This window comes from Phyllobates terribilis, unplaced genomic scaffold, assembly GCF_046119375.1.
Source record: "Phyllobates terribilis strain yellow unplaced genomic scaffold, ASM4611937v1 Scaffold_5__5_contigs__length_657084704, whole genome shotgun sequence".
NCBI classification, from domain to species: Eukaryota; Metazoa; Chordata; class Amphibia; order Anura; family Dendrobatidae; genus Phyllobates; species Phyllobates terribilis.
Window position 1 is genome coordinate 499,735,534 of NW_027362765.1, and position 15,498 is coordinate 499,751,031.

At 41.0% G+C, this 15,498-nt stretch overlaps 1 protein-coding gene across 7 annotated transcripts in view; it reads right to left on the minus strand.

Annotated features, from left to right (window-relative positions):
- Positions 1-15,498, minus strand: part of PLCE1 (phospholipase C epsilon 1) — a 366,977-nt gene that overhangs the window by 199,431 nt on the left and 152,048 nt on the right. For all 7 annotated transcript variants that reach the window (XM_073685569.1, XM_073685572.1, XM_073685570.1 and 4 more), the window contains one exon: positions 14,847-15,093. In XM_073685569.1, the coding sequence (XP_073541670.1) occupies positions 14,847-15,093 (247 nt within the window). The remainder of the gene's footprint in view (positions 1-14,846; positions 15,094-15,498) is intronic.

Consider the following 15,498-nt stretch of genomic DNA (forward strand, 5'->3'; position numbering starts at 1 on the left):
AAAGCCAAAGCTGTCAATCAAAGACAGGGAGAGAGTATCGATAGAAGGAGAACAAGTAGGTGGGAAGGTGCACTTAAATGTATGGCCATGCCAAGGGTGCACCAAGTGCCTGTACTTGGTTTGAACAGTCATTTTGCGGCTGACCTCAATTGACATACTCTCTTTAAGGAAACCTACACAACCACAGTATACTCCATTAAAATAACACTTTATTGATAATAATAAAAGAATCAGTTAAGGAATAGGAACAACAGGTGGAAAAAATAAGGCTGAGGACTGATGCTAAAAAATTCTGTAGGTATCTATGACTATACAATAATTCAAAAAATTCTTTCTATTGCATTCAATACTCTCTTTAAGGCCACGTTCACAAATTCAGTATTTGGTCAGTATTTTACATCTGTATTTCTAAGCCAAAAGCAGGAGTGGAACAATCAGAGGAAAAGTATAATAGAAGCACGTCACCACTTCTGTAGGTTTCACCCACTCCTGGTTTTGGTTTACAAATACTAATGTGAAATACTGATCAAATACTGAACATGAGAACGTGGCCTCAAGGGCATTCCCATCTGATACATTTTCAAGTCTTTGAACAAATTATTAAACAACATGTATGTAAGTACCTGGATAAGCATGGGTTTGTAACTAACAAGTCATGTCAGACTAACTTAATTTCCTTCTATGACAGAATCACTGACTGGGTGGATCGGGGAAATGCTGTAGATATAGTATATCTTGACTTCAGCAAAGCATTTGACAAAGTATCTCACACCATCCTTATTGAAAAAATTACCAAGTATGGAATGGACAAGGCAAGTGTTAGGTGGATTCATAACTGGCTTAGTGATCGGACTCAAAGAGTGGTCGTAAATGGCTTCACATCCAGCTGGATGAATGTCTCAAGTGGGGTACCACAGGGCTCTGTCCTGGGACCTGTATTGCTCAACATCTTTATCAATGATTTCGATGAAGGAATTGAGGGTAAACTGATTAAATTTGCTGATGACACAAAGCTAGGAGGGATAGCTAACACTAGAGAAGAGAGAGAGAGGATTCAAAAAGACCTAAATAAACTGGAGCAGTGGGCAGTTACTAACAGAATGGTTTTTAACAGGGAAAAATGCAAAGTACTACATCTGGGAAATAAAAATGAAAAAAGCATATACAAAATGGGAGGAATAGAGCTAATCAACAGTACATGTGAAAAAGACTTAGGTATACTAATAGATCATAGACTGAACATGAGTCAACAGTGTGATGCAGCAGCAAAAAAGGCAAATACAATTCTGGGATGTATTAACAGAAGCATACAGTCTAGATCACGTGAAGTCATTATCGGACTTTACTCCTCTTTGGTCAGCCCTCATCTGGAATACTGCGTCCAGTTTTGGGCACCACATTTTAAAAAAGACATTGACAAACTGGAGCAAGTTCAGAGAAGAGCGACCAGAATGGTGACCGGTCTGCAAACCATGTCCTATGAGGAACGGTTACAGGATTTGGGAATGTTTAGCTTGCAAAAAAGAAGACTGAGAGGAGACTTAATAGCTGTCTACAAATATCTCAAGGGCTGTCACATTGTAGAAGGATCATCTTTATTCTCATTTGCACAAGGAAAGACTAGAACAATGGGATGAAACTGAATGGGAGGAGACACAGATTAGATATTAGAAAAAACTTTTTGACTGTTAGGATGATCAATGAGTGGAACAGCCTGCCATGAGAGGTGGTGAGTTCCCCTTCAATAGACGTCTTCAATGAGAGGCTGGACAGACATCTGTCTGAGATGATTTAGTGAATCCTGCTTTGAGCAGGGGGTTGGACCAGATGACCCAGGAGGTCCCCTCCAACTCTACCATTCTATGATTCTATGATTCTATGTCCTCCTTATACTATAAGCAATAACTGGTTGATACATTAGGTGGGAGTTCCATAAGAGAAAGCCCTACATATCAGGAAAATGGAGCTCCGTGCACCACAATACAAAGTAAAGAAAGCAAGTGTCGTCATATTCACAAGGCTATTTTCACTGTAGTTTATGGGAGTAAAGGAAACAGATGAGCATTTCACAATTCCAATAAACTTTATGGAGAGAACAACTTTAATATGAATCCATTTTTCTTTTCTTCTTGCTGGAGTGGCGAATATAACAATCATTTATGGAATATACTGTGGCTATGCCTCTTTAACCCAACGGCAACATTTACAGAAACACACTGCTGAGGGATTAGATAGAAGGAGACTTCCTCTGACACCCACCAATGGATTTGGATGGCGGCTGGAAGCTTAAAGAAAGAACCCTGGGCAAATTGGGCTGCACCTGACTTTTATCTGCATTAATTATCTGCTTATGACTGAATCTTCATTTATTCAAATTGACATTTTTCAACGAGCCTGGGTTCACTTTGTTCCCAAGTATAAAAAAAAATGGACTTAAACTATTCTATATTGAACTAACAAGTCATAAGCACCCAAACTGCTGTCCCCTGCGCAGGCACGAATCGGTAATGTTAGTAATGTTAACACTGGCCCTGCCAAGTTCAGGTCAAACCAAGATGGTGACAGTCATGTGGGTAATCTTCTGACCACTTTCATAGCTCCATTATATTCTGTGCCCGTGCGGAGACCATTCATCTCCTGAACATGTCAGTACTGTCGTCAAGTGTTTATACCAGTGATTTGTGGCAGCCGAAGGCCCTAACATGCAGCACACTGTGAGCATAGATCTAATTAACATGGTATCATGGCTGACCACTGTAAAAGCAAATTTTTCAACATTTTGCATAAGCGTTACAAAATTATGTTTAAAGAGGTGTAATGGACTGAGCCTTTTCAAACACTAGCAGAATCTAGTAATCTACTTAGTACAGCAATAACATAGGTGTAACAATTCTGTACAGTCCCTGTATGTACTAATTTGTGCATTGTTCTCACACAATTGGTTGAGGGGCATCACCTGACAGCCCCTAAAGCACTAACGACCAAAAGCCTTTCGGGCCATAAATGGAAAAGTGTTGATTGGGAATTTGTCAAAAAATGTATTTATCGATTCTGATTGGATGATGAGTTTACCAAACAAAGAAAAACTATGACATTTTCTATTCATTACTTTAAAAAAAATAATTAGGGTCCAAGTAAAAAAGGAACACACCCTGTATATATATATATATAGCTGCAATACTTGAGGCTCATTCGTCTGCAGACTACAAAAGAAAGGCCAAGGACACCACTTATCCTGCTGTAGATTTCGGCTCAGACATAATCACCATGTGTGGCTTACTCTGGTAAGTACTTATACAACTTTGAAAAACCTTTACACAAATCCCTAAAATGTGACCTAAAGAGAGGGATTACCAAAGATTATCTTGGAAAGTATGCTAATACAATATTTGGAACACATAACAAAGCATCCTTGTAAATTGCTAAAGATAAAACCTAAAAATTACACTGTACAAAACATCTTTGTGAACTGGTCTAAATAAATAAATGTCTCCCTACAGATCCCAGCAGTGTATAGTAAGACATGATGTGCCTATAACTTCCAACCGTCAAACTACTATACTTGTGCTCAATGCTAGCATACTTCACAGATCTACTGGCTGGCATAGATAGCTGCTGCAATTAGGTATGTGCTCGCAACATCTTTTCCAGGCAGATTCTGTATGGAAACACCCTGAAAAACTTATCAGTAAAAAGCTCGGGTCTAAGGGGTTATGTTGTTCTTTGTGGAGAGTGACAAGTCAGGCCTGGCATGTCAGAGTGAGAAGACTTAAAAGCCATGCATGCTCCACTGGCTGGGAAATTAAATATGCACATCTCTTCAGAGAAGAGGACTTGAGCTCCCGCTCACCTACTGGAAGCAGCAATCCAAAAAGTCAACATTGACTCTTTAACGAGCATTGCAATATGACTTAAGGTACCCAAGTCATATTGCAAGGCTCGTTAAAAAGTCAATATTGACTTTTAGGATTGCTGCTTCCAATAGGTGAGCTGGAGCTCTAGTCCTCCTTTGAAGAGACAATTTGCATCAGTAAAAATCTCAAAAGAATCTACATAAAATGACTTGCTGTGCATATATTCAGTCCTTCAACTATTTGATGTTGCTAAACGCCAAACGGTGAAAAGAAGCGGGCTGACCATTCTTCTGCCATTTTCGGCTTGGAAGATGCTCTGTACTTTAGAATACAAGTCAGTGGGAAAGCTCAAAAGATGCCCCGAAGACACATCATGTAATTTTAAGCATTTTGCTATCATGTTTGCTTTAAAAACCTCTAGCGGTTTCTTAATTATTCAATGTAGCAAAAAAAAACTGGAAAACGAAAGTACAAAAAGATGTCTTCACAAAAATCATGAGAAAACCCTCCAAAAAAATGCAGGAGGACAAAACCGTAGGAAAAACACTCAGGAAATAACTGAAAAAAATTACACAAAAGACGCATTAAGGAAAAAACCTCCAGAATTTCCTGAAGCGTCTTCTGCTCGTAAGCACATACCCCAAGTGATCAACTTGTGCTTTTATCATTTTGCATGCCTAGGGCATGTCTATGGTAGAAATACTAGAAGACGCCTGAACCCTCCCCAAGACCATTACTGCGTCTCTGCCGCTCCTCTGTTTATAGGCATCAGTGGTGATGTCACATCAACAGTACTGCAGCCAATCTTTCATCTCAGTGACTTCAATTGTCCACATCAGCAGGGCCATTGAGTCCAGTGAGAGTCTCAAGTGGTCAACAGCGCTGCAGCCGGTCAGCAATCACTAAAGCAGCGGTGGAGATGGAGTGCTGGATACAAGAAGAATAAGTAGCAGCTCTTCCCCATGACTTTGGTCAAAGATTGAATGGAGCTGCAAGAAGCAACAGCATGCATGTGTTATCATTGACCCATGTACAGTTCTAAGCTGTTTCTGAAAATCCCATAGATATATTGAAAAGGTAAGCAGGGGTTGCGCAACCATGCCGCCATTCAGTCTCTGACCACTGTGTTTCTACTAATTATAGCAGTAGATTGAATAGAGCAGCATGGTTGTGCTCGGGCCCTGCAGATCAACTCAGTTATGTAACAGAGATAGCCGAATGCTGTACTCATTTGTCTCGCTCAGTCCCATAGACACGTGGGACTATGATTATATATTCAATCTCCAACAGCACAGAAAAAACTAATAGGGGCTTGGTGGGAGTCCTAGAAGTGCTCCCTTTCCCCTGCAATCAGACATTTATAACCTGTTCTGTAGATATGTGATAAAGGGCATTTGTGGGAATCCCGGCCTATGCCACATAAACCACGTTGGTTTAGATCGGTGGTGTACCGGAAAGCTGTGACAGCATACACCTGTTATGACGAACTGGTATTTGTAATTTTGTTACAGCTGGAAAGCTACAGGATGCAAAGTATCCAAACGTAGCAAGGCATAGATATTACTATTAGTGATGAGCGAACGTGCTCGATTGTTATCGAAGCATCTTGGGCATGCTCATCTAATATGTTTGCCTCCCTGTGGCTGCATGTTTTGTGGTGGTAGACAGACGCAACACATGCGGGAATTGCCTACCGCCACAAAGCCGAAGGGACTCACACATATCACAGCACACCCAAGATACTCGGATAACATCAGAGCGTGCTCGCTCATCACTAAATACTATGTCTAGTATACAACATTGGCACACAACGAGCGAATGAGACTGACATCTCCATCGTGATTCTCTGAGAATTTGAGCTGTATAGGTCTCATTAAACAGAAAACTGCTCTGAGCTCTGTAGCTGGAATATAACCAGCTAGATTTCCCATTGAGAGGGATTGGAGGGGCAGGCAAATTTTGCAGGCATTGACAAAGAGACAACGGAATCGATTCATCAAGCAGATTGTGCTAGTTTCTGTGTAAAACTGCTTAAAATATTGCAAAACTTTGGGCAACTTGAACAAAAATTTGCAACTTTTGGCACTTTTACACCAGTTCCAAACAATTTTTCAAAAGGTGAGCAAAGCCTGCTTGGCTGCCAGGGGGCATGGCCAAAGGATGTGTGATGACAAAGCTTCTATTCTTAATTACCCAGACGTCTAGATTTGTTAGGTCAGAAGAAATACACTATTATGTTTATGTTGACTTTTGAACTTATGTGTTTTTCTTTTGGTGGGTCAAGAAGGACAGACTAGTATTTGTATAAGTCTGAATGTTGAATTCTCTTGGTCTGTGAACAATGTATGTTTGCTAAATATGTTGATTAACCATTGTGTGGACCCTGTGGCTTGTTGACTCACAAAACAGGAGGACAAACTACGCAAATTCATTAGATGCTCAGTGAGATCTGAGTCCTGCACCTTTCCTCCTGACTTGTGAATGATGATCTTAGCCACATATGTAAATATAAAAAGGGTTTTCTATCCTGCTGCAAGGAGAATCAGAGAATCAGAGAGACTCTTCAGGACAGTAGTTTGGTAGCATGGCTCCATCCAGAGAAACACAGATTTGGATTCTACAGGATTCCAGCTTAAGGGTACACTGCCCTGGCTGGAAGGATACAGATCTGCTCCATTGACCATCAGAGAACCCATGGATACATTTGGGGAAACCAGGGCCACTGGTTGAGGTATTTGGCCCTGAAAGTCCCAAAGTCGCAGCTGTTCTATTCCCAGGCGGGCAAGCGGAAGGGTGAGCCTGTGCAATTTTGCACCATCTAGGGTATTTGCTGGGACTGTTCTATATGTTTATTGTCATGATATGCAACCAATATGGCTGACAAAATAAAAGCTGAAGGCAGGATGCTGGGGCTAGAACAGAAAATATACAATTTAACAAGCTCCACAAATTGCAGACGCCAGGTAGTAAACGTTCCTAGTCATTTGCAGTTGGTTCCTAAAATGTAAGGTTTATTTTCCAGTAATGTCTATGAAAGCTCTTAATGTTAGACAGCTAAAAAAAAAAAAATTGGCTTTTTGAATAGTCTAAGGCTATGTGCCCATGATGTGGAAATGCTCCGGATTTTTTCCTGAGCGTTTCCGCATCTCCCTGGCAGAAAAAATGCATGCGGATTGTACATGCGTTTTTCCTGACAGGGACAAGTGGAAGTGAAGCGTTCTTCACATGCATTTCCTCATGCGGGTTGTCAAGCGCTTTCCAAGCGATTTTAGCATCACTTGGAAAGTGCTTGACAACTTGGTCGCACTATATAAATCCATGCAACGGGCATGGATTCTAATAGTGTGACTTTAGGAATGGTAAAAAATAAAAAATAAATATATACTTGCCTTCTGATGGTCCCTGGAGTCCTTGTCTCAGCTTGACAGCAGCTTGCAATAGATTTAAGGACCTGCCGACGTCAGCGGTCGCGTGACCCGTTACATGACTAAATTACGTCAGCGCAGGTCCGTTAGTCTACCGTGAGCTGCAGGCAAGCCAGGACAAAGACAGCGGGGGCCATCAGAAGGTAAGTATAATATTTATTTTTTATTTTATTCTTTTTTTTTTTACAGGTACTATGGTACTCGGGTCCGGAGGGGAGTCTCCTCTTCTCCAGACCCGGGTACCATCCGCACATTGAATCCGCATCACTGCATCTGTACATGCGGAATCCATGCGTTCCAATGCAAGTCAATGGCGGCGAAAATGCAGCGCTTCCGCAAAATAATTGGTAGTGCTGCGTTTTTTTTCCGCAATGATAATCCACAGCGGAAATTTCTGCAGCATGTGCACAGCACATGCGGATTATCATTGGGGAACATGGCAGGCCTTCTACCAAGCGGAATTGCTGCTGCAGAAACGCTTAAAAAAACGCATCGTGGGCACACAGCCTAATAGTCTAATCCATAGCTACTTAAAATGTTTGTTAGGTAACACTACTAACCCCCACCCTCAGCAACTAATGGGGCAAGGCTGTATCCTGTTGCTAGTTCCTAACCAGTAGTCATTTCTTCAATCCTTTGCTGATCCAGCACAGATGTTCTGGCAGTCCCTGTCTGTCTCTGATTACAGCAGGAGTGGACATATGATTGGTGTAACCTGTGCAGCCACACAGGGGGCCAAGCAATCAGGGGGCCCATTGCCACCTCCAAAGCAGGTGAAATTGTGCATTATGATGAGATATTGGACTGCAAAGGGCCCATATAGTGTTCTTGTACAGGGGTCCTCTTCCGTCTGTGTCCACCAGTGGATTACAGGTTACCATCTTGTGACTGCTGAAGTCTGTGACCTTAGCCGTCATGTACCCAACTTACTGGCACTACTACTCGGTCCTCCGTTGATAGGTGATAATACTATGAGCCACCAATTGGCTGCAGCATTGCTGTGATGACAGTTTGTAAATCAGATCATCATTAACACCATAGTATCTATACTGGATTAGTGGGCGAGTGAAGAACTGAGCATTTGTTTTTAAAGGATTTGGATAACTCTTTATATAATAAAAGATGAGCAAATATAATGAAATTCAATTCAGATTTTCTTGGAATTTTGCTGGCAACCGCCCCAATAGCCATGAAAGACCCCCAACTTGACTGTTTAGGCAAATCAGAGGCCTCAAAGCTGGAATGGATGACTTGGGGTACAGAGGACCAACACGAAAAAATGAGATGTGAGATGGAGGTGGTGCAAGAACAGGTAAGGAAAGGTTAGTATAAAGTTGCTTCTTTATTTTAACCTCTTCCTGGGCACTCAAAAGAATCCAGCAAATGACACCTGGTGGGATACCATTTTGCTAAATTCATATGAATAGAGTGTTGAAAAATTTTCATTTTAGCAAATCCACATTTTGGGGAAATTTTTAATGAGTTCAATTTGCTCATCTCAACTATTTAAATATATTATCCATATTGTCTTTATATTTAATTGACTGTATCCATTTAGATAGTTGCAATAGTGAAGCATATCCACATTTTTGTTATCAATTACTTGGTTGTATTCACAGAAAAAAATGTTTGGAACACTAAAATGAATGCATAAAATAAAAAGTATAGCACACAGATAAAGTTGTGTGTTCACTTAAAATTGTAAATGTGCATTACGGTTGTAGATAAGGTATTAATTTTCCATAATGCCATAATAAGTGGTTAAAAAGTAAATGACTAAATTACTTATTAAATCCTAAGCTTTGTAGATACATACAAGGAATTATGGAGCAGGAAGGACTCAAGTGCATTCTTTTATGAATGGGATGCCAGGAAGTTATTTGGACGGTTGGAAAGACCTCGCTGTAAACAAACACTGACTGCAGCAATGATCGTGAGGCTCTTTCCCATCTGAAATATTTAATTGAATTTCCCTTTTAATGGTTTTGTTAACATTTCTCTCTCATTACTTAGGAGGATGAAATGTGACATCATAAAATTTCACATGAATACAGGAAATTTGCATTTTAAATTATACAATGCAAATAAAAATTTAGTAGTAATGTAGAATTGCATCACACTGTGAAATATATACAAGTTAATAAAAAAGTAGGCAGAAAAAGAAAAAAAAATAACCTACTGTATATTTTAGATTCTACGAATATGTATTGGATAGTCCCTGGAAAATGCTCTTGGTTATGTAATTACATAACAAATATTTCACGAAAAGTTTTCTGCGTCTTCCGGAGAAGCAAGAGAAAAAATGAGAATGAAACCTAAATATGTTCCACAATCTTTCGCCAAGTCTCCCTGTCCATTCTTAGATTGCACAACTTGTTCCTGCACATTGCTCTGCAGCCTGACTCATTTTTCATACCGATATATAGTGTCATCTTCTGAGACCGTTACAGAAGGAAACTTAAACTAGTCGGTCTAACGTGGAGAGGCATCTTTACTGCATAGCAGACAGATAGAAATGAAAGAATCACAAAAATATGAGTGTATGTGCTAAGTTTGCCGCTGCCACCACCGACATATGTCCAAAAAGAAAATATCCAGACTTTTTGTTGCGACTTGCCTTATATGCATTTTAATTAAAAATGAGTCCTTAAATCTGAATAAGTCCCACAAACAAATTTGTGACCACAGTTTATTGACAAATATATCATTAAAGAAGCACTCCTCCTCCCATCAAAGTTTTTATTCTCTTAACATAGTGTAATCATCATATTATATAGCGCTGTGTAGTTACAGTTGCTCATTTTGCCTTTCTACCCAGCTAATTTTTCCTTTTCCCATTAGGTCTATGACATCACATGATTAAAAACTGAATCCCTCTAAGCTCTATGTAGAAATAGGAAGTATATTTTCCCTGCATAACTCATGAATCACTGCAAAAATCCCTGGAAGAGGGAGCAGCTGGGTCAGGAGTTGAAGAGGGGAATGATTTCTGCAGGGAAGAGAGATTTCCTATTCCTACTTAGAGCAGAGAAAAGAGAAGAATTATCTGGGCAGAAAAGCAAAATGAGCAATTGTAAGTACATAGTGCTTTGGAAGTGCATTGAGCTGTAGGTTGGATTGATGCTAAAGGGGAGAAAAAAAACCTCTTTAAATCTTCTTCCTTAGCGAGTGTGAACGGAGCGTAAGTGCAAATGGAAGCAAGTGTGTGACTTGTTTTTCACTGAATAGGTAATTGGGAATCCTGCAGAAAATACCTGTGTGAATTGCTGTGAGTTGCTGAATTGTGAACTGCTGAGTGTTTTTCTACCTGTTTAGTTTTATTGGGCTTTTTAAGACCTATTTTCTTTTTTACAGTTTTACAGTCTCTTATTTTACTACCTGTGTGTTTAAGGGTTAACTACATTGCACTTAAATCCTGAAGTGTAGCTATACTCACAAGGGGTTAATTAAGGAGAGGGGTCATAATTAAGGGTTTATAAGGGGCAGCTGGTTGGGGCATCTAGTCCTTTGGAAGGGCATTGAGCAGTAGGTTGGATTGCTGCTAAAGGGGACAAAACAAACAAACAAAAAAAAAACTCTTTAAGGCTGTGCGCCCACGATGCGTTTTTTAAGCATTTCCGCAGTGGCAAAAACGCTGCAGAAACGCTTAAAAAACGCATGTTAGAAGGCCTGCCATGGTCCCCAATGATAATCTGCATGTGCTGTGCACATGCTGCGGAAATTTCCGCTGCGGATTATCATTGCGGAAAAAAACGCAGCACTGCCAATTATTTTGCGGAAGTGCTGTGTTTTCACCGCCATTGACTTGCATTGGAACGCATGGATTACGCATCACTGCATATGTAGATGCGCATTCCACGCGTTTCAATGTGCGGATGGTACCCGGGTGTGGAGGACAGAAGACTCTCCTCCGGACCCGGGTACCATAGAGCCTGTAAAAAAAAAGAATAAAATAAAAAATAAATATTATATTTACCTTCTGATGGCTCCCGCTGCGCTCGTCCTCCCATGTCGGCAGATCGCGGTGGACTGAAGGACCTGCGCTGACGTCATAGTCATGTGACGGCAGGTCCTTCAGTGTACCGCGATCTGCCAGCAAGAGAGAACGGAGCGAAGCAAGACTCCGGGGGCCATCAGAAGGTAAGTATAGATTTATTATTTTATTTTTAACCATTCTTTTACGGTCACACTATATAAAACCATGCTGTTTGCATGGATTTATACAGTGTGACCAAGTTGACAAGCACTTTCCAAGTGATGCTAAAATCGCTTGGAAAGCGCTTGTCAACACACATGCGGAAATGCATGTGAAGAACGCTTCACATCCGCATGTCCCTGGCAGGAAAACCGCATGTACAATCCGCATGCGTTTTTTCTGCCAGGGAGATGCAGAAACGCTCAGGAAAAATCCAGAGCATTTCTGCATCGTGGGCACATAGCCTAAATGTTATTCCTTAGCGAGTGTGAGCGAGCTGAGTGTGACCAGAGGGTATGTGCTAACAGAAGTAAGTGTGTGACTTGTGATTCAGTGACTTTGGATTCATGGAGTTTGAAAGGGAGGAATTTGGACTGAATTGCTGTCTGTATTTTATTAATTCTTTTCATTTCTTTTTACTTAACATTTCTGTCTAGTGAAATCCCCATTAGGAAATGAGCTCCATTATTGACCATGCTATCCAGTGTACATCTTGCCACATGTATGCAATTCTTGAACAGCCGGTCGTGGGTGCATACTGCTGTGCTAGATGTGAGCACGTTGTGCGTTTGGAAGCCCAGGTACTGGATCTAAATGAGCAGCTGGCAACACTCAGATCCATTGACAATATGGAAAGGAGTCTGCTGCTCACTGAGCAGCTGCTCACTGGGGTAGATGTGGGGGAGGGTGGTAGTATGGAGCTGCAGGATGGAGAGGTAACTAGCTGGGTGACAGTTAGAAGGAGGGGTAGAGGGAAGAGTGCCAGGGAGTCTAGTCCTGATCTGGCACACCCCAATAAGTTTGCAAAGTTGGAAGATGAAGGCGGTGTCAGTACAGGGGTGGCTACCATAGCATCTTGCAGCGGCATGCTATTCCATCTGGTTTGCGTTTAGTTGGACCATGATTTATTTTTCAACAGGACAATGACCTCAAACACACCTCCAGGCTGTGTAAGGGCTATTTGACCAAGAGGGAGAGTGATGGGGTGCTACGCCAGATGACCTGACCTCCACAGTCACCAGACCTGAACCATATCGAGATGGTTTGGGGTGAGCTGGACCTCAGAGTGAAGGCAAAAGGGCCAACAAGTGCTAAGCATCTCTGGGAACTCCTTCAAGATTGTTGGAAGACCATTTCCGGTGACTACCTCTTGAAGCTCATCAAGAGCATGCCAAGAGTGTGCAAAGCAGTCATCAAAGCAAAAGGTGGCTACTTTGAAGAACCTAGAATATAAGACATTTTCAGTTGTTTCACACTTTTTTGTTAAGTATATAACTCCACATGTGTTAATTCATAGTTTTGATGCCTTCAGTGTAAATGTACAATTTTCATAGTCATGAAAAGACAGAAAAATCTTTAAATGAGAAGGTGTGTCCAAACTTTTGGTCTGTACTGTACATAAATAGTAAAAAACTAAAAAATGATAGTGTTGGCCCCCTTAAAAATAGTCTGGGTGAAATGGTGGATGAAGATGAGCAAAAAGCCAATATGCTAAATAATTTTTTTTCAACAGTATTTACACAAGAAAATCGCATGACAGAAAACATGATTTGTGATAAGAAAAATTCTCCATTAAATGTCACTTGCTTAACCCAGCAGGAAGTACGGCGGCGGCTAAAAATCACTAAAGTTGACAAATCCCGGGGCCCGGATGGGATACACCCGGGAGTACTGCAGGAATTAAGTAACGTCATAGATAGACCTATTTTTAATCTTTAAAGATTCCATAATAACAGGGTCTATACCACAGGACTGGCGTATAGCAAATGTGGTGCCAATATTCAAAAAGGGGACAAAAACCGAACTTGGAAATTATAGACCAGTAAGCTTAACCTCTACTGTGGGTAAAATCCTGGAGGGTTTCCATGCTATACTAGAGTATCTGAAGAGGAATAACCTCATGACCCAATATCAACATGGGTTTACGAGGGACCGTTCCTGTCAGACTAATCTGATCAGCTTTTATGAGGAGGCAAGTTCCAGACTGGACCAAGGAAATGCAGTGGATGTTGTGTATATGGACTTTTCAAAAGCTTTTGATACGGTTCCACACAAAAGGTTGATACATAAAATGAGAACAATGGGGATAGGGGAAAATATATGTATGTGGGTTAAGAACTGGCTCAGTGATAGGAAACAAAGGGTGGTTATTAATGGGTCACAGTGAGGTACCACAGAGGTCAGTATTGGGCCCACTTCTTTTTAACATTTATTAATGACCTTGTAGGGGGCATACAGAGTAGTATTTCAATATTTACAGATGACACTAAACTCTGCAGGGTAATCAATACAGAGGAGGACAATTTTATATTACAGGAGGATCTATGTAAACTAGAAGCTTGGGCTGATAAATGGCAAATGAGCTTTAATAGGGATAAATGTAAGGTAATGCACTTGGTCAGAGGAAATAAAATGTATAATTATATGCTTAATTGTAAAACACTGGGCAAAACGGTCACTGAAAAAGACCTGGGTGTATTGGTAGACGACAAGCTCACGTTTAGTGGCCAGTGTCAGGCAGTTGCTGCAAAGGCAACTAAAATAATGGGATGCATTAAAAGAGGCATGGATGCTCATGAGGAGAACCTAATTTTACCTCTATACAAGTCATTAGTGCGACCACACTTAGAATACTGTGTACAGTTCCGGTCTCCGGTGTATAAGAAAGACATAGCTGAACTAGAGCGGGTGCAGAGAAGAGCGACCAAGGTTATTAGAGGACTGGGGGGTCTGCAATACCAAGACAGGTTATTACACTTGGGGTTATTTAGTTTGGAAAAACGAAGGCTTAGGGGTGATCTTATTACTATGTACAAGTATATGAGGGGACACTACAAAGACCTTTCTACTGATCTTTTTACTCTGAGGCCAGAGACGGGGACAAGGGGGCATCTTCTACGTCTGAAGGAAAGAAGGTTTAATCATAATCACAGACGTGGATTCTTTACTGTAAGAGCAGTGAGACTATGGAACTCTCTGCCGCATGATGTGGTAATGAGTGATTCACTACTAAAATTTAAGAAGGGCCTGGATGACTTTCTTGAAAAGTATAATATTACAGGTTATATATACTAGATTCCTTGATAGGGCGTTGATCCAGGGAACTAGTCTCATTGTCGTATGGAGTCGGGAAGGAATTTTTTCCCCCAATGTGGAGCTTAGTGTTTGCCACAGGGTTTTTTTTTGCCTTCCTCTGGATCAACATGTTAGGCTATGGGTTGAACTAGATGGACTTAGTCTTCCTTCAACCTTAAAAACTATGTTACTATATAATATGATATAATATGATGACTGCAATATAATAAAAGGATAAAAACTTTGATGGGAGGAGGAGTGCTTCTTTAAAGGTTTTACCAGCTACAGCAAACTTACCTTTCAGCATTGTTCTCCCTGTAGACCCACCAAACAAAGGTCCACTTCTGGCCCCCAATAATGTTGTAGCCTCCAGCAAGGCACCACTTATGTACTGAGAAATGGTAGTCCTTTGCAACGTTGCGTGAAATCCAGCATGTTTTTCATACCGATCAATAATATTGTTACTTAAAGGGGTTAATGGTTTTTCAAGCAGGCATACAGACAAATCCACAATGTCTTCTTCCCCATGACCTTCACTGCAAACCTGGAATTAAAGAGAACAGTAAATCACTACCACCTTTTAGCCAGAAAATACATTTATAACTTTTGATCAACTGTGTGACGTTATCACTATTTGGTCATGCAATTCTTCCTAATGGATATTTTAGTGCATAGAAAAAGTTGAAATGAAGTTCTGAAGAGTTGAACTGGAAGACAAATACTTCTGATGGTTGAAAGGACTGACACAGATGCAGGAGAGGACGGGAATTGGATGTTTCGCCCCCCCAGCAGTTCGCCCCCTGGGTACATTTTGCCCCTGCACATTTCGTCCCCAGGATGTTTTGCCCCCGCACATATCGCCCCCAGTTCGGGGGTAAAACGTGCGGGGGTGAAATGTGCGGGGGGGAATCTTCCTGGGGGTGAACTGATGGGGGCAAACTGCTTGGGG